A 19,291-nucleotide genomic window follows, 5' to 3' on the forward strand; every position below is an offset into this window, starting at 1 on the left:
CAGCAGGTCCATCCAAGAGTTTTAAAAGAGCTGATTGAGCAGCGTGCTGTGCTGCTGCTGTTGATTTTCACGTCTTAGAACACTGGGGAAGTTCCAGAAGACTGGAAAAGAGCTAATGTTGTGCCAATATTTCAAAAGGGTAAATTGGAAAACTCAGGTAATTATAAGCCTGTCAGACTCTAATTGATCCCAGGCAAGATAATGGAGCAGCTGATATGGGACTCAATAAAAATTAAAGGAGGGTAATATAATTAATGTCAATCAACATGGGTTATGGAAAATAGATCCTGTCACACAAACTTGATTTTTTTTAATGAGATTACAAGTTTAGCTGAAATGTAATAGTGTTGACGACGTAAGTTTAGACTTCTGTAAGGTATCGGACTCGTAACTGCACATTCTGACTAAGAAACTACAACAGCAAATTAACACCACACACATCAAGCGGATAAAAAGCTGGCTAATGGATAGGTTTCAAAATGGTAAAACGGGCAGTCATCAAACAGGTGTTTTTCTAGTGGGATCCCACAATGGTTAGTTCTTGGGCTGTGCTATTTAACATTTTTATCAATGACCCAGAGGAAAACGAACTTACCACTGAAACTCATCAGATGACACAAACTGGGGGCATGGTAAATAATGACCAGTACAGGTCACCGATTCAGAGCCATCTGGATCATTTGGTAAGCCGGATGCAAGCAAACTACGCATTTTAATACAGCTAAATGTAAACACACATACCTAGGAACAAAGAATATAGGCCAGATTGACATGATGGGGGGCTCTATCCTGGGAAAGAATGACTCTGACCCAAAGGAGTCGTAGGGAGGTTATTTTACCTCTGTATTTGGCACAGGTGCGACCCCCTGCTGGAAAACTGTGTCCAGTTCTGGTAGCCAAAAATCAAAGATGTTGGTAAACTGGAGAAGGTTCAGAGAAGAGCCCAAGACTGATTAAAGGATTAGAAAACCTGCTTGATAGTGATATCCAATGGCTGGACGTGGAAGCATGGCTAATTCAGACTGGATACAAGGTGTACATTTTTAACACGGAGGGTAATTAACTATGGAACAATTTACCCAGGGTCATGGCAGATTCTCCCTCATTGGTGATTTTTAAATCGTGACTGGATGTTTTTCTAAAAGCTCTGATCTAGGAATGATTTGGGGGAAGTTCTCTGGCACAGGAGGTAAGACTAGCACAATGGTCTTTTGGGGCCTCCGAATCTACGAACTGCAAACAGGATGCATCTTTCCCTGGGGACAGTGACGTGAAGCAATGGAGACAAAGCTGCTAGGCCCAGTTTAGTTAGCACAGCCCATGCTGGGGCTCAGATTGACAGCACTGCTACCAGTTCCACCAGCTGGTGACAGCACCAGGACACATACTAGTGGAAGCTTTTAATGGCAGCGAGAACCCAGTGAAGCCCCAAATCTGAGCAGGGGAAATCTCTGTCCCTCTTTCCCCATAACAGAGCATGCTCACTGCAGGCTTTGCTAGGTCCTCTCCTTATAGCATTTACCCTTGTCTTCAAGTCTCTCCACAACTCTGCACTGTCCAACTTGCCATCTCCTATTACACCCCCCTTCCACCAACACCAGCTTGCCAGCTTCTCCCACAATCATCTCCATGCTGCCTTTCTCCATCTTACCCTTACTCAGGAATCTAATCCATGAAAACAATTCTTCAAACCCCTCCTGCAGACCTCTCTCTGCTGGGATACCTATAAGCAATCAGCCAGTTAATGATGGCCAGCTGGGCTAAAAGACTCTTACGTTGTCTGTTCATAACAAATCTGCTTTGCCTGTCCCCACAATTTCCCTTTTCTTGAACTGGGACTCCTCAGGGCAGGGGCTGTCTCACTGTGCCAAAGGAAGAGACACAGGCTTTCATCTGCACACGATATGTCCAACTTTTAATATTCTTGGCAACAGCTGCATTTTCCTTTTACAGGTCCACATTCTAAGGCATATTCTTAGAGCACATGGGTTAATACAGTGATTTGTCTCAGTATATTCCACCTCTGAATCAGACCCAGCCATCAACCAAGAGTATATGCAATTCACAGAGGTGCCTACTTCGGTGGAATAACCTGGCCCCTCTTCCACCCTAAGTGTGCCAGGAGCAGTGCACATGTCTGGCAAAGTTGTGCAGGTTTACTCCTACTCCCAATTGAAGATGGCAACATTAAATGAATCAGGAACAAAAATGTTCTTTGCAGGATCCTCCCAGGCACCAGTGTGGAAGATCCTCACTGCACCGTACCAAGCCATGGCACAGCCCAGCAGCAGAGCTCGCAATAGTGCATGGAGTCTGCGTGCAGGGGAAGACCCAAGATCCCCAGATACTGGGCATTCCGCAGACATAAAAGAAGTGCCAACTCAAAGGGCCCTGAGCAGGACTGCATGAGGAGCCCATAAACCTTTGCACTGGGGATCAGAGGGAGAAGCAGTTTCTCCAACCTACTTCTCCATCACATTTCCAGGTGACTTGGCCTCTTCTAGATACTATGACTGGGAGAGTTGTCAAATTTGAAGACCAAATTCTAATCAGACTTGGCCTGAAATACAACAGTGTCAAGTCCACACTGCAGACCAAATGCAGCTAGAGAACCCTCAGTTGAGAAGGAGCATTAATAGAAGTAGGACTGGAAGTCTCAGCACTCCAAACCTCCCTCACTCCATGGAATCTAATCCAGGCCTCTCTCCCAGACTCCTAGCACCTCCTTATAAGATGGCAATGCTGGGAGTTAGAACTCCCGCCCCCGCAGGCCGGCCAGGGGGATTAGACTCAGTGCCTAATATCAAATGAGAGAGGGACAAGCAAAGTAGTCCTTTCACCTCACAACACTCCTTGTGGCAGAACCCTCACCCACAGGGCAAGTGTTCCTCTGATCAGACAAAGGTCATCTCTGGATTCTGTGGTTGTTTCATGGATCTGTTTTATGCATGTCCCTATTTACAGGGAAAATTTCCTGCAGTGAGAGGCAGAGTGCTGGGATTCAGTGCTCAAGGCTATGAGCCAAGCACAGTGGATCCAATGCAAATGAGAAAGTAGGAAAGTGAAATCCTTGGCACTCCAACAGCTACCTTGTGATGTCCACTTTCAGCTATGGGTTTTGTTCACTCCATACTTCGTGGCAAAGTCCAAGTGAAACACAAGTAAAACCCTCACCTGCAGAGGAAAGAAGGTAGATTCCACTGCAATATTATCTGTCTTAAACCACCTCAACATTTCATTACATATAAATATAATATCCCTATTTGTCTGAACACCTCTTACACACAGGACACAGAGATCAGGACACAATGAAGTTCAGTACTCAGAATGCTTCGCTTCCAAGTTATGAAGCCCTCTGGGAAGATAGGTTGGAGTCATGTACATCAGCCCTAGACAGGGCAGGTTCCCCACAGCTTAAACATTGAGCAGTGTTTATGGAAGACCCTAAAAAGTGGGGAGACAAGAACCCTTCTCTACCTGTAGACCCAGGCAGGTGGCCTCACACTGCAAGACAGAATATTTGCTACCGCCATCCTGAGCTGTTCTAATGAACCCAAAAACCTTTGGTACCAAGTGTACTAGAAGTCAGGCAGGTCTCCAAGAGGTGCAGGGGAGCCAATAACAAAGGCAGCAAGTCCAGCTGAGTGACAGACACTGGTAGCCCTGAAATACAGTACATCAGAGAGGCGGTAAGAGCACCCAGCTATCTATACATTGTGGAGACAGCATCTGTCAGTTCTTGATAACTCAAGACCCACAGCAAACTACTCTTCAGTACCAGTGAGAATACAATCCTCTCATTTATAACGTGCAAAAAATAGGGAGGACCCAGTCTTTGCCTAGTTAGGCTCACCCTACAGTCTGATTTTAGGCCTGCTCTCCACTAAGAATTTACATCAGTAGAGCTACCTCTCAGGGCTGTGAAAACTCCGCAGTCCTGAGACACAGTTCTATCAATTTAACCCCAGCGTAGGCAGCGCTAGGTTGACAAGAATTATTTCATCGGCCTAGCTAACGCCTCTCAGGGAAGCAGATTACCTACACCGATGGGAGAATCCCTCCTGTCGGTGTATATAGTATCCACAATGAAGCGCTAAAATGGCACAGCTCTGTCACTTTAGCATTTTAAGTGTAGACATACCCAAAGTGGGCAGGTCCAGAGGACTCTGTTTGGATGAGACTGCAGGATCTGAGCCTCAAAAGGTGAGCTGAAATGCATTTTATACCCACTAGACCTACAGTTCAGGGAAGAGAATTCTATTAACAGTAAAACCCAGCACACTCTTTCCCCCGCAGTGAGTGGCAGAAACATCTCCAACGCTGGCAGGTGCAGGGCAGCTCCCTGAACTCTGCTCGTAGCAGGCAAGTGTCAGAGGAGCCTTCCGATGTGGAAGGGTGATTGCGTTTGTCCCTAGGCGCAGCGAAGGAATTGGGATCTCAAACCGATCTGTGAAGATATTTTAATGGCATCCCAGCTCCCCTAAGGGGTCCCTGCAAAGCCCAAGGCCCGGTGCGGCCCCGTCCGTAGATCTCTCCGCAGCGACCCTTCCCCACGCGGGCCTGTCCGTCGGCACAGCCAAAGCTCGGGCCGAGTCCGGGGGCGCGGGGCGGGGCGGCCCGTCACTTCGTGCCGACCAGCAGCGCCATGGCGGAGAGCAGGAGCACGGCGACCGAGAGCTCCGCCAGCCTGTCCGGCTGCCACCGCCGGGCCGCCTCCTCGCGCTGCCGCTGCAGCCGCTGGCGCCGCTGGCGGAGGAGCTGCTGCCGCTCCAGCTGCTCGCCGTAGTGGGCGCGGTAGAAGGCGTCGAAGTCGAAGGCGGGCGGGCGGCGGGCGGGCGCCGGGCCCGGGACGGGCGCGCGGGGCGGGGGCCGGGCGGCCGCGCGCAGCTCCTGGCGGCTCAGCAGGCCCCGGTCGTAGCGGCGGCGCAGGGCGGCGCTGCCCAGCACGGCGTAGGCCTGGTGCAGCGCCGTGAAGCGCGCGGCCGCCTCCGGGCTGCCCGCGTTGCGGTCCGGGTGGCAGCGGAAGCTCTGCTCGTAATAGGCCGCCTTGATCTGCGCCTGCGTGGCGCTGGCCGGCACGCCCAGCAGCTCGTACAGCCCCGCGGGGCGCGCGTCGGCGGCGCTGCGGCCGTAGGGCCGGGCGGGCAGCACGCGGCCCAGGAGCGCGCGGGGCCAGCCCCGAGCGGAGCGAGCCGGCGCCATGGGAGCGGGAGCGGGAGCAGGAGCAGGGCCGCCCGACTTCCGGGGCCGCCGGCTCGGCCTGGCCAATGGGAGCGCTCCCCCTGAGGGCCGGGCAGCAAGAGGCCCTGGCCAATGGACTGAACGAAGTCGCGCGGACGGACGGCCGCCTCGACCAATGGGAGCTGCCGGCGCGCCAGCCTCACACAGTGCGCCGCGGCGCGGGGAGATGACGTCAGCGGGTCAGCATGGCGGGGAGCGGCCGGAGGCCTGAGCATCGCGGCCCCCCGGAGCTGGTGAGTCCGGGCCCTGGGCGGGGGGGTCCCGGCCTGTGGAGAGGCTGCCCCGGGGGGGGCGGGGCTCTGTGGGGTTCAGGGGCGCGGCGTGACCCGACCCGCGGGAAGTAGCGGAGGTCTCTGGGCCCGGGCGGGGGGGTCTCGGCCTGTGGAGGGGCTGCCCCGGGGAGTGGGGGCGGGGCGGTCCCGGGGGGGACGGGGCGGGGCGTGACACGCGGGCGGGACGTGACCCGCGGGAAGTAGCGGAGGTCTCTGGGCCCGGGCGGGGGGGGAGCATCAGCCTGTCGTTCTCCGAGCTTCACGCTGTTTGTTTTTCTTGCAGTTCTACGATGAGGCCGAGGCCCGGAAATACTCCCAGAAGTAAGGGCGCTTCCCCGGCTTGCTTGCCCCCTTGCTGCGGTGCACATGGCCAGTCCCCAGTGCAGGTGCTGAGGATGGGTCTTGGCCCATCTCTGCGTTGGTGTCCAGAGCACCTGGAGTGCCGTCTGCTGCTATGCTCTTAGCTCTAAACTCCTGAGGAATGGCAGAGCAGGCAGAGCTGGGTGCCTGACTTCAGTCTTAGTAATTATGTGGAGAGCTGTATTGACTAAAGAGCAGGTGGTTGAAAAACGCCTAAGTCAGTTTATGCAGGGCCCATGGGCCCCCAACGGAATGTGGAAATTTCCACCACAAGGCCAGTTCCCATCTTAGGCCTTACCTTGTGCTTCCAAGTACTCCATTGTCTTCATGAATAAATAGGGTCTGAGCCGGAGGTTACCTTGGCTGTGACTTTGTTTTGGGTAGCAGCAGATGCCACTTAGATCTTTCCTTAGTGCTTTCATGTGAATAAAAGTAATGATCTCAAGTTGCAGTGGGGGAGGTCTAGGTTGGATATTAGGAAAAAACTTTTTCGCTTGGAGGGTGGTGAAGCACTGGAATGGGTTACCTAGGGAGGTGGTGGAATCTCCTTCCTTAGAGGTTTTTAAGGTCAGGCTTGACAAAGCTCTGGCTGGGATGATTTATTTGGGGATTGGTCCTGCTTTGAGCAGGGGGTTGGACTAGATGCCTCCTGAGGTCCCTTCCAACCCTGAGATTCTGTGATTCTAAGGAGGATTCTTTCTTCTCAGCTCTCGAATGATTGCGATCCAGTCGCAGATGTCAGAGCGGGCCGTGGAGCTTTTGGGCTTGCCAGACGATCGGTCATGTTTCCTTCTGGATGTTGGGTAAGACCATGCATATAAGCCGTGTAGAACTGTAAGGATGCTGCTTTTCTCCTCCTACCTAACCTCACTGGCCTTCATGTTGCAGTTAGAGAAGGACAGAACTGAATTGTCAGTGTAAGGGTTTTAAGTTTGTACTACAAGTTATAGTGGATACTATGATGATGACGACCATGGCTCAAATATCTAGAAAGAACGTGTTTGTCTCAGTACTTAATTTCCACAGTTGCTGCTTAGAGAGAGGAGAACGGTTTGCAGACATGTCAGTTTGATGACGTATCCCATAATGTTTTATAGGAGTATGACATAACTGGAGTATGTTTTATGCTACATGTGCCATGTGACTTCTCTGTAAAGGTTATGGTCTATTGAATCTATTCATCCCATTTGTACACATATACCATTTTTGTACTTGAAGTTATGAATATTGGCTGTATACTTGCTTGATTTCTAAGTAAGCTTTGTAAGGCATTTGGTCAGCTTCTTTAGAAAGGAATTTGCAAAGTTAAGTGCCCAATCAAGAAGAACTTAAGGAAAAATGGATCTTGGAATGCTCCAATCCACATAAGAAGTCTATTTGAGGATGTTCAAGGTAGCATGTGAACCATGGCTGTTACCTGTAGTTCTGAGTCATGCATGGACATGTGATCTGCCCATGTGACTCCAAAACTCCATCTTGGAGCTAGACTTTGCATAGAAGTGAGGAGGGGGTCTTCACCCACAAGAGAGAGTCTATTTAAACCCCCGGGAGGTCCCTCCATTTGGTCTTCAGCTGGCTAAAGAGAGAGCCTCTCCACCCCCCCAAGGATACCTGAAAGGAACTGGAACAAAGGACAGTAACTACAGGGGGTGTGAGTGATCGCTGGACCCAGACTAGAAGGAGACTAGTCTGTAAAAGGAAGCTTACTGGGTGAGGTTTTTATCTGTATTCAGTTTCTTAAACATAGACTTGTGTGTTCTATTTTATTTTGCTTGGCGATTCACTTTGTTCTGTCTGTTACTACTTGGAACCACTTAAATCCTACTTTCTGTATTTAATAAAATCACTTTTTACTTATTAATTAACCCAGAGTGTGTATTAATACCTGGGAGTGCAAACAGCTGTGCATCTCACTATCAGTGTTATAGAGGGCAAACAATTTATAAGTTTACCCTGTATAAAATGGATTTATTTGGGGTTTGGACCCCATTGGGAGTTGGGCATCTGAGTGTTAAAGACAGGAACACATCTGTAAGCTGCTTCCAGGTAAGTCTGCAGCTGTTAGGGGATGTGGTTCAGACCCTAGATCTGAGTTTGCAGCAGGCTAGCAGGTCTGGCTCAAACCAGGCAGGGCACTGAAGTCCTAAGCTGCCAGGGCAGGAAAGCAGGGGCAGAAGTAGTCTTGACACATCAGGTGGCAGCTCCCGGGGGGTTTCTGTGATCCAACCTGTCATAGTCAGTAAAAGGGCTGGATATTGGGATAGATCTGCATTTCTAAGACCTGTTCTTTTGCTTTTAGCTGTGGCTCTGGTTTGAGTGGAGATTTTATCTCTGAAGAGGGACATCACTGGGTTGGGATGGACATCAGTTCTGCCATGCTGGGTAAGCAGATTCTCTTCCACTGCATGTCCTAGTGGGCAGACAATACATATGTGCAGTGGGAGAGTTAGAAAGGTATAAAATGCAGCCCTGGATAATGATCTGAAGACTTGTGGCCATCTGCCTGACTTGTCTTTTGTGCTGTGCAGATGTTGCTATGGAGAGAGAGGTGGAAGGAGACCTCATCCTCGCAGACATGGGGCAGGGGATTCCCTTCAGGCCAGGCATGTTTGATGGCTGTGTCAGGTAAGACATTGCTCTTTGCTTTCTTCTCTTAGTTCTCAGAGCTCTGCCTAGCAGGAAGACACAACACAAGCCTGGCCCTGTTAGCTGGCACTCCATAGCAGGTCGTTGAAATTGGGACAGGCTTTGAATTAGGGATGCTTCTTCCCGTATTTGGGAGCAGCTGCTGGAAAATTACCTTTGACTCTCATAATATTGGACTGTGAAAACAGGGAACGACTTATCCCGAAATCGAGGACTTTCTGAGAGTCACTGATAACTAAGGCTAGAAGAAGGTGCTGACTACCTGTGCTGAACATGCCATAAGAAACTAGATCATGGTCATGCTGCTCACTTGAGGAGGGATGGGAAGGGTCAGAACCCTGACACTAACGGGTGGTTTGCCCAAGCATATAACCTGCTCGCTGGTTAATGCTGCTGTTATATTCAGCGTGTCACAGATCCATAGGATCTGTGCTGTGCCCCAGCTTTTAAACAGTCTGTTGGAGGAACCGCTTTGTGTGCCAGATCCCCAAATGGCCCCAATCTTCCTTCAGTGTAGGCCCACAGCCTCACTGCCTCTGATGTGCTCCTGGGTCTAGCATTTGTGATTCACACCATAGGCTCTGTCCTGTGAGTCTGACTGCGCTGGACTCCTGGTCACACTTTCACACTGTTCAGGGGCTACTGCACCTCAGCAGGTATTTGCAGGGACACCAGGCAGCCTTTTCAAAGCAGAATAGGGTGTGTTAGTCATCTGGAAGGCAGCATTGGGAGTCCTTAGGTTAGCACAGAGAAATCAAGGGTAAGATATAGTGCATCTGGCCAGGCCAGAGCAATCCGCCAGCCAAGCTGCTCCAGGTTCCATTTCAGGCTCTTGGTCCCTTTGCCCCTCCGCAGGGAGAGCAGCCCAGCCTCTCTCAAAAGCTACTGTTTGTTCCCTGCCTGGTGCCTCTTAGTCCCTTGTTCTGGAGCTGGCCTCTGCTCAGCTTCCCTGCTGAGAGGTGGGGGGAAATCTTCCTCTTGATGGTTGTTTGCTAGGTGTGAATTGTCTGGTCACTGGGGCTTCCCATCGCCTCTTAGGGGTCAGCTCCCAGACTGCTGCACTGGGCAGCACAGCATGGGGAGGAGGCCAGTCCTCTGTGGAGACCAGTCCTCTGTGAAGAAAGAAATGGTTGGGGACTATTTAGAAAAGCTGGACAAACACAAGTCCATGGGGCCGGATGCGCTGCCTCCGAGGGTGCTAAAGGAGTTGGCGGATGTGATTGCAGAGCCATTGGCCATTATCTTTGAAAACTCATGGCGATCGGGGGAGGTCCCAGATGACTGGAAAAAGGCTAATGTAGTGCCCATCTTTAGAAAAGGGAAGGAGGAGGATCTGGGGAACTACAGGCCGGTCAGCCTCACCTCAGTCCTTGGAAAAATCATGGAGCAGGTCCTCAAGGAATCAATTTTGAAGCACTTACAGGAGAGGAAGGTGATCAGGAACAGTCAGCATGGATTCACCAAGGGCAAGTCATGCCTGACTACCCTAATTGCCTTCTGTGAGAAGATAACTGGCTCTGTGGATGAGGGGAAAGCAGTGGATGTGTTATTCCTTGACTTCAGCAAAGCTTTTGGTATGGTCTCCCACAGTATTCTTGCCAGCAAGTTAAAGAAGTATGGGCTGGATAAATGGACTATACGGTGGATAGAAAGCTGGCTAGATCCTCAGGCTCAACGGATAGTGATCAATGGCTCCATGTCTAGTTGGCAGCCAGTATCAAGGGTCAGTCCTGGGTCTGGTTTTGTTCAATATTTTCATTAATGATCTGGAGGATGGTATGGATTGCACCCTCAGCAAGTTTGCAGCTGACACTAAACTGGGAGGAGTGGTAGATATGCTGGAGGGTAGGGATAGGATACAGAGGGACTTAGACAAATTAGAGGATTAGGCCAAAAGAAATCTTATGAAGTTCAACAAGGACAAGTGCAGAGTCCTGCACTTAAGATGAAAAAATCCCATGCACTGCTACAGACTAGGGGCCGAGTGGCTGGGCAGCAGTTCTGCAGACAAGGACCTAGGGGTTACAGTGGATGAGAAGCTGGATATGAGTCAGCAGTGTGCCCTTGTTGCCAAGAAGGCCAACGGCATATTGGACTGCATTAATAGGAGCATTGCCAGCAGATCGAGGGATGTGATCATTCCTCTCTATTCGACATTGGTGAGGCCTCATCTGAAGTACTGTGTCCAGTTTTGGGCACCACACTACAAGAAGGATGTGAAAAAACTGGAAAGAGTCCAGCAGAGGGCAACAAAAATGATCAGGGGGCTGGAGCACATGACTTGAGGGAGGATTTGATAGCTGCTTTCAGCTACCTGAAAGGGGGTTCCAAAGAGGATAGATCTATTCTAGACTGTTCTCAGTGGTAGCAGATAACAGAACAAGCAGTAATGGTCTCAAGTTGCAATGGGGGAGGTTTAGGTTGGATATTAGGACAAACTTTTTCACAAAGAGAGTGGTGAAGCATTGGAATGGGTTACCTAGGGAAGTGGTGGAATCTCCTTCCTTAGAGGTTTTAAGGTCAGGCTTGACAAAGCCCTGGCTGGGATGATTTAGCTGGGGACTGGTCCTGCTTTGAGCAGGGGGTGGGACTAGATACCTCCTGAGGTCCCTTCCAACCCTGATATTCTATGATTCTTGATTGGTTTGGGTTGGTTCCAGCCAGGTCCTTAAAATTCATTGTGCCCAGGCAGCGAGATAACCCCCCACCCACCCTCCCATCCCATGTCTCCTGCTGCTCCAAGAGCAGACTTAGCCTTTTAGCCCTCGTTGGATAGCAGTGGAGGATATGGGAGGAAACTGAGGCATATATAGGATCCATAATACTACAGGAAATTCCAACTTCCTCTCACAGCATCACTCACAATTATGGACTCTGGTTATTGTCGAATGCCCTTGAGGTGTCATTGCTGGGCTCCAGAGTGACCCCCACCATTTCTATAAATCTCTTTCTCAGCACTTCTGGTCTACGGTTGCACTACATCCACTCAAATCTGGAAGGTTTTGTATCCATAAGGACTAGAAATTCTGTTGTAATGAAAGCTTGTGTTCTGCAGAATCTAGATCTGACAGATAAGTACACCAAATGGGTCAGGCATGACTTGCGAATCAAATACGTGACCTCCTGTGCTAGACAGCATCTCTTTAGAATGGGCTTATACAACACCTTTGCTCCTAAAAAGTAAGAGGCAATGCACTGATGAAGCAAATGCAGTAGTTGTCTTGGGCCCAACAGTATGTCACATGCTATCTTGGACTACAGAATAGGTGTGAGGGACACTGGTAAGAGGACGATGTTAGGGGGACTCGAGTCTTTGTTAAAGAATGTGGCTTTGGTTGCCCACGTGGGAGGCTTGGTGGCCCAGTGTCACTTAGGTCATGCATTCTCTTTCAGTATTTCTGCAGTGCAGTGGCTCTGTAACGCTGATAAGAAGACGCACAGTCCCCCAAAACGCCTGTATCGATTCTTCTCAACCCTTTATTCTGCCTTGGTAAGTGGTGAGTGACAGATATGACCATTTCCTGCAATGTCCTTGAAAAACCTTATTGTATTAAGCGTATTGTGAGTGGGATTGTATGTAACCTCCCTGGGGGGAGATGTGATGTGGGGCCTGGTTGCTCAAGGATTGTAATGAAAATGTGCCAGACACGAGTGGATGTTTGGAACTATAAGGGTGAAGTGGATTTCCTGGGGAATCCCCTGGAAAAGGTTCATGCAAGTTTCCCACCGTCAGCTACACAAGCCCCCAGACTTCTGAAGCTATGCCCTGAGGAGTGGGTCATGGTCTGCTGATTACCCAGGAAGTCCCGGGTTGAGTGAAGAAGCAGCTGAACTGCCCAGTTTCAGTTCTGGTTCTGAATGTGAGACAGTTCTGAACTTGTAACCACAGCGAAACCCCCACTAATGTCTAACTCCTACCAGAGCCCAAGGCTGGAGTTGGGGTCATGTCTGGTAACTTTTTAGCATGTGTGTAGGTTCTTTGATTGTTTTAATATGTTTCCTCTGCAATGTCAGAATAAGTGTGCTTGCTTAGAAAGAGCTGCGTGGTAACTTTTAACTCCTGGTAAATACGCTGTTCAGAGCCTTTGGAGTGAAAGTAAAGCGCAGAGGCTGGCCTGTTTAGGCATCTGACTTGCTGGGAATGTCAGTGTAGGCCAGGGGTCAGCAGCCTTTCAGAAGTGCTGTGCCGAGTCTTCATTTATTCACTCAGCTTTAAGGTTTCCCATGCCAGTAATACATTTTAATGTTTTTAGAAGCTCTCTTTCTATAAGTCTGTAATATATAGCTAAACTATTGTTGTATATAAAGTAAATAAGGTTTTTAAAATGTTTAAGAAGCTTCATTTAAAATTAAATTAAAATGCAGAGCCCTCCGGACTGGTGGCCAGGACCCGGGCAATGTGAGTGCAACTGAAAATCAGCTTGCGTGCTGTCTTTGGTACATGTGCCATAGGTTGCCTACCCCTGGTGTAGGCAGTGAACTGTGCAGCCTGGAAAAACCCTGCTGAGGGAGAGAAATGGGGGTCTCTGCCCAAGAGAGCTAGAAACTTTTGAGTGCCCTTGATGGATCTCAGAGGGGGAAACAGGTGCAGTTACTCTGGAACTTTGAGTTTTCTTAATCCTTTATTCTGTTTTGGTAAGTGGTGCCTTCTCAGCCAGCCAGCTGCCCCTTCCTTCTCCCAGAATGTCAAAGGAAAAGATGTCCTCTTTCAGGTGATGTTCCCCAGCAGGCTGTAGTGGGTAATAATGTCCATGCACCGTTAACAAGAACTCCCAGTTCTGATCATGCCATGTTGGGCTGGGAGACTGTGTGCTGGGGGGAAAGCCTGGTCTGGAACTAGGGGTTTATAACCACCTTTGTTTCCTGTAGGCCCGAGGGTCCCGAGCCATCCTGCAGTTGTACCCTGAAAACTCAGAACAGGTGACTTTGGCTGATGGGGAGAGGGGATGCAGGGAGGGAGGAGGCAGAGAAGCCCTGTTCAAAGTTTGGCTGTTTTTCCAGGGCGCATTGGGAGCTGAGGTGAGTGTGTGAAGATGGGCTGCTTTAAGGACCCAGCAGAACAGCATTGAGCATTTGGTTTGCAAGATTTCCCAGAGGTCTGTTCACTGGCACTGGGAAAAGCTGGGGCCTCGAGGAGCCATGGGCAGGCCGCTGGGCTGAAGGCTATTCAGTGTTATGTAGCACCAGAGCTTTGCAGTGTCAACCCACAGGCCTTTTCCTGAAGACGTACTGTCAGTTAGACTGAGCTAGAGCGTGAAGACAACAGACGAGCGGGGGTGGGGAAAGGAGAGAGGAGTTAAAAAGAATACAACCAAAGAGTGGTTTCTGGAGGGATTGCTGCCTGGGGGGTGGATTTAGGGGTTGCTATGAAAGCGGGGGTGATCTCACCATTGGGGAGCCGTAGCCCGGCTAGACCCTGCAGCGAGCTGCACTCAGGTGCTGTGCTGTACATTGCTGGCCTGGTGATGGCTGAACAGTTCCTGAAAGCATGTTCTCTCTCTCTCTGTCAGCTGGAGCTCATCACTGGGCAGGCCATGAAGGCAGGGTTCACGGGAGGAATGGTGGTGGATTATCCCAACAGCGCCAAAGCCAAGAAGTGAGTTCTGTCTCCCGCTGGGCTGGGGCCATTGACTGATCTGAGCTGGGGTGAGCCCATCCTTGTAGTGTGTTACTTTACTGGAGACTCTGACATGGCTGTCTCCCCCGTATAGAAATACTGCCCCATGACAGAGGCAGGAGTTCCTGTTACAGACCCTACTACTGATCTGTGAGGTAGATGGCCTGTGAAGGACATCTAGCCTCAAGTCAGCTTCTGGAAGCTGTGTGGGAAGCTCTTGACTAGGCCTCTGGATGTTCAGAGTCCCAAACTCTCAATCTGAGGCCCAGGAATTTCATCTCTCTCTCTCTCTCTCTCTTTCAGGTTCTTCCTCTGTCTCTTTGTTGGGACGGCTGGCGCGTTACCAAAGGTAATGAGCTGCGGCTCAGAGACGATGGTGCAGCTGGCAAAGAGGGAGGGAGCAGGGGGGTAGTGCTCAGGATCTCCTGCTGAGGGATGCTCTTTTGGTAGGTGTGGTTGCTAGGTAACCTGAACACAGGGAGCCTTGCCAGAGGCTCCAGTGGGCTATGTGACATCGTCCCACCAGGGGGCCAACCTGGGCTTCAGAATCAAACCTTTGGAAAAGGGATCTGCACAGGGGGGCTGATTGCCATCCCTGATGTGCAGCTCCAGTGGCCTTTGTGCCTGAAGTCTGCTGTGGCCACCTGTTGTGCACTGGTCCCTTCCCAGCAGCACTATGGGAGAGGGGACCTAACCCTGTGTCCTTAGTACCAGGATTGCCTTGCCAGCCTTGGCTCATCCTGTTCCAGACCTTCCATTGAGCCAGCTCGGGGCTGGCCTGGTTTTGCCTCAAACACTGGGAGATCAGTTTGCTCCTTCCCTACGGCACAGCCTGTCCCTGAGGCTTGCTGAGTCGGGCCTCATACCAGTCCTCACTCCTGCAGAGGCCCCCTTCCCCTTCTGTCCAAGGCTGGGGCTGCGCTTTGTGGCACTGAGGCCCATCGCTTTGTGCTTCCAGGCCCTTGGTGCTGAGTGCGCTGATGGAGAGGAGTCCCAGCACGCCAAGTTCACCAACAAAAGGTACCATGTTCACCAAGGTTCTCCCTGGGGGAGAGAGCGCCTCTGGGGGCCTGGCTAGTGGGGAGGGGAGTGTCACTGATGCTGGACTGCGGAGTCAGGGAGCTGGAGGGCCAGGACCCTGTGGTGGGAGGACTCTAGCTCTGGGTGCTCAGTTTCAGGATGGCCTTGGCCTTGGCCTTTCCTGACCCAGACGTTTCCAGTTGTGGTTTAGGCCACTGTGGAGTAGCAGAAGATGTAGCTGCTTCATGGCATATAAGATGGCCCGAAGGGGTCTGTTCTGCTTGTTTATACCTTAGATCATCCAGTCTGATCTTGGCTGGGAGAATTCTGGGGTGGGGCTGAGTTGTGAGTGTTTGGGCATGACGTGCAGTGGGGCTGTTGGATTTTTAAGATGTCCTTTCTCCCCAGTTCAGTGGAGTTCAGTGCGTGGTAGTTGTTCAGGCAGGCTGGCCCAGGGCTTGTCTGCATGGGAACATTCACTGGCATAAGAATGTCCACATGGGCAGTCATACTGGTATAATTGTGCCAGTAAGTTACCTTGTGTAGCCCTAAATTCCCTTCCTTCTCAGCTGTTTGGCCGTGTCTCTTGTGATGCCAGGCTTTCTGGGTACCTGCTGCATTTCTCTGCTGTTGGCATGTCTCCTCCCTAGGTGGTGGTGCAGGGCAAAGCTCCCCTTGCAGCCAGTAGGAGAGACTGAGAGCACCAGCCAGAGGATAGTTGTCGTGGTTGCCAGGAGCTGTTGGCTGCCATGTTTTCCTGCCTCTGACACTGTTCCACTCCTTAACAGTACCCAGCTTATGGCCCCTAATTACCAGGGCAGCATTCTGGCAACTTGCTTACAAAAAACCAGATTGCAGCTGCCTTCCTCTGTAATCTGGGGTTATGTCCCATGGAGACCCATGGTTCCCGCCTGCAATTGGCTGTCAGGCTAGAGTCTGCTCCAGTAAAGTTGGTGCCCTGCATGCTGGGATGTGCAGTCCCCACCCAGGTGCATTCCTCTCTGAGCTGAGATGACAGCTGACTGCTTTTTTTTGTGGAGTATTCTACCCGCCTGTGGTGCTGATGGCCTGCCGGTCTGTGCTCTCGCAGAGCACATGGGGAAAGCACTCGGCCCTGCCCCACTGCTGGAGGCAGGGGTTGCCTTGACTGAGGACTTGTCACCATTTTCCTTGCCTGCATCTTTGTCCTGCTCTGGCCAGTGCTGCTTGCCCATGCCGCTGCTCGCTGCCTTAGCTTCCAGCCTCCCCCACACCTGGGCTGTCATAGTCCTGGCTGGCCTGAGAGGGGCTGGGGAATACTGGCCAGTGCTCACTGCCCTGACACATGGGAACAAGAGCTGTCCTGTGCTAGGAACTGAATCCCAGAGCCCTCGAGAGGCAGCCCACAGCCCTCCAGACTGATCCTCCTTGCGTGGACCCCCATCAGCGCCATCATTTCTGTTTCTCTGTAGAACACGGTTCAGAAATGTCAAGGGCAAGTCTGTAAAGAAAAGCCGGGACTGGGTCTTGGAGAAGAAGGAACGCAGACGGCGGCAGGGCAAGTACGTACCGTGGTGCCTCCCTTTGCCCAGGTTCCCGTGGGTGGGAGGGAGCAAGTAGTGGGCATTGTATGGGTTGTAACCCGGCAGCCTCTGTCTCCCACGCAGACAGTGGCTACCACCATTGTTTCAGGGCACGGTAACAAGGACGTCAGCAATTCACTTTCACTGTAGCCTTACCTGCCTTTGGGCGGCATGGCCACAACCCTTTTGTCCTTAATGCTTCTGCTGACCCCTCTCCTGGCTATCAGTGAAGGCTCCAGCCCTTCTGGCTCTGTGGCCTGATTCGCTTCTAGCCCACCCCTCCCTACAGCGTGATCTGTTCTGTGCCTTGCTCTGCAGGGAAGTGAGGGCAGATACGAGATACACTGGCCGAAAGCGGCGGCCTCGCTTCTGACTGCCCCGCATATTCCAGCTCGATGGTCGCCATGCAACAGCCCCTGTGGAACTTCCCTGCAGCTCTTGTGCCTCCCTGGAAGGACCCACCTGGTCTGAAAGCTGCTTGTATGGAGCGGGTCTGTCTGTGGCCCTTGCAGTGGAAGGCTGGGCCATCTCTGCTGCTGTCCATTTGATGCTTCTGGTCATATTTCATGGGATGATGCCAGTTGGGAACAGACTCTGCATCTATTTTTATGTGCTGGGTGCTGACACTTGCAGACCCCCTTTCTTTGGCCATCTGTTATGAGAGCCAACTGGAGGGGAGTCAGAAACACTGGTGGGCAGCCTGCCCCAGTACTGGGTGCAAAGTGCCCTGGGTGATGGGACCTTTCCTGCTGAGCTTCCAGCCTACTCAGTAAATAGGCCCTTGGTTATGAGTACTGCAGAGCTGTCGTCTTTCCGGGGGTGGTTCTGTGCACAGCAAGGGCTGATGGACCTAGCGCTGGTCTCCACTGCTCCTCCCTGGTTCACTGGAGTATTTGCACAGTGCTGTGCCCTCTGCTTGGCTGCTGCAGGGTTACAGACTCCAGTCGTGTGGCGTGTGCTCAGTGAGCACTGAGAAAACCCAGCAGTCGACCAGACTAAGCACTTCCGCAGCGCTCTTGGGCTGGCAGCTGGAGGTGAGGGGCTGCTGTATGCTACCCACTCTGCAGAGGCCCATTCCTCTTTTAGTTGAGGGCTTCAACGGGCCCTTGGAGGAACACTTCTGTTCCTGGCTGCAGCACGGCCCTGCCCAGCCAGCCAACGGAGGTGCCCTCTCTTCGTCCCTCCCCTCAGCCGCAACAGAGCGAGGAGCCCACTGCTGGGTTTACGGCTACAAATGTTTATTCTGCATAAAAATTCCACCCCGTGGGAAGCTGTTTTGCACCCAAAGCTGGGGCGGCGAGCGAACTGAGGGTGGGACCGGGAGCTGGGTGTAGACAGGAGACAACGTACAATGTTGTTCTAGCCATGGGGGCATAGCAAGTCAGGTTCAAGGTCCACATAGAAAACAAGGACACTTAGCTCACGGTACAGCGATGTTACAACCAAGGGCTTGCTCTGAACTCTTTCAAGTACATTAATTAAAAAACAAATCCCAGTATGAGTGAAAGCTGCATGTGCCCCCCTCCCCTGCAATACTGTGTCAAGCCCCTGGCACTGGGAGGCCTGGGGGCACATAGCACAGGTGCTTCTTGAAAAAAGACATGTTTCCAAAGGAAAAGTAAAACATCTTCCCCACGCCCAGCACAGCCTGGCTAATTGCATCCCCTTGTGCAGTAGGTGGGAGAAGGACAGGCCAGGGCTTCCCGAGGTGCAGAGATTGCACTATTGCACCAACCACCCTTCCCTCCCCTAAGCCTGGCCTGCTGCAGGCTTCTCAGCCCCACTGCTTGGTGCTTATGGCAGCGGTGGGAGCAGCTGCTGGGAGGTGAGCCCTAGCTGGGCAGGATCCTACTTGCTGTATTGCTGTGTCCCCAATTGTACCTGCCCACTTTGTATTGCTGGTTTCCTCACTGCCCCCCTCCCCAGGCCCCTGCATGCTCAGCTGTTCGGCCGCAGGGTTCTGTGCTGAGCGCAGGGGGTCCCTGCAGCGGGGTCTAATGCAGCTCCTGCACCTGAGGATGGGGGCAGGGCTGTCTGGCTCACCCCGGCCGGTGGTCTAGCCCTGCTGCTAAAGGCTGCAACGGTGCTGTGGTGCCTCGCCCCTGCAAGGGGGGGTTAGGAAGAAATAGCTGGTCAGCCTCCACCCCAGCTGCATTTTGAAGGGGTGACCACCAGTCCTGGCTCACCAGGAGCTGTCCAGCCCTCGCCTACGAGCCCTCCCCTGGCGGTCGCGTGGGCCAGGCTTTGCATGAGGCAGAGCAGAGCAGCATAGGATTAAATCTCTGCTGGCGCTGGGCTCTAGAATCCGGGCCCCAGCCTCGCCCAGGAGCTGAATGCACCCAAAGGCAGCGTGTGACCATACGCAGCCCTTCTCCCCTAGCAGGGCTGCCAGCACCAGGGGGAAGTTGCCCCTGCCCGTTACTCAAGCTTGCTGTGAAGTAGCTGCTCGCAGCTCAGGACTACAGCAGGGTTAGGCCCTGAACCCCTGTGGGACTCAAGCTGCGCAGGGCCAGAGGCTGGTTACTTGGAGGGAGCCCAGCCCAGCCCAGTTCTAGCACCATCTTCGGCCTGCC

The 19,291-nt window shown here is 52.1% G+C and overlaps 2 protein-coding genes across 3 annotated transcripts; one reads left to right on the forward strand and one right to left on the reverse strand.

Moving 5' to 3' along the window:
* Positions 1-271: 271 nt before the first annotated feature.
* DNAJC30 (DnaJ heat shock protein family (Hsp40) member C30) lies at positions 272-5,202 on the reverse strand. Its single transcript, XM_030537034.1, has one exon. It carries the CDS (start codon positions 5,200-5,202, stop codon positions 4,621-4,623), a length of 582 nt encoding a protein of 193 aa, XP_030392894.1. The 3' UTR covers positions 272-4,620.
* Positions 5,203-5,400: 198 nt separating this feature from the next.
* On the forward strand, positions 5,401-17,512 carry BUD23 (BUD23 rRNA methyltransferase and ribosome maturation factor). Of its 2 annotated transcripts, XM_030536354.1 has the most exons (12): positions 5,401-5,474; positions 5,797-5,834; positions 6,581-6,676; positions 8,173-8,255; positions 8,402-8,498; positions 11,913-12,009; positions 13,389-13,439; positions 14,030-14,115; positions 14,440-14,485; positions 15,095-15,156; positions 16,608-16,697; positions 17,037-17,512. In XM_030536354.1, exons 1-12 carry the CDS (start codon positions 5,427-5,429, stop codon positions 17,089-17,091), a joined length of 849 nt encoding a protein of 282 aa, XP_030392214.1. In that variant the 5' UTR covers positions 5,401-5,426; the 3' UTR covers positions 17,092-17,512. The 2 variants fall into 2 exon arrangements, with proteins under 2 accessions (XP_030392214.1, XP_030392215.1); XM_030536355.1 differs by lacking the exons at positions 5,401-5,474; positions 5,797-5,834 and adding an exon at positions 5,865-5,899.
* Positions 17,513-19,291: the final 1,779 nt, after the last annotated feature.

Source organism: Gopherus evgoodei, chromosome 17 (assembly GCF_007399415.2).
Source record: "Gopherus evgoodei ecotype Sinaloan lineage chromosome 17, rGopEvg1_v1.p, whole genome shotgun sequence".
In the NCBI taxonomy this organism is placed as follows: domain Eukaryota; kingdom Metazoa; phylum Chordata; order Testudines; family Testudinidae; genus Gopherus; species Gopherus evgoodei.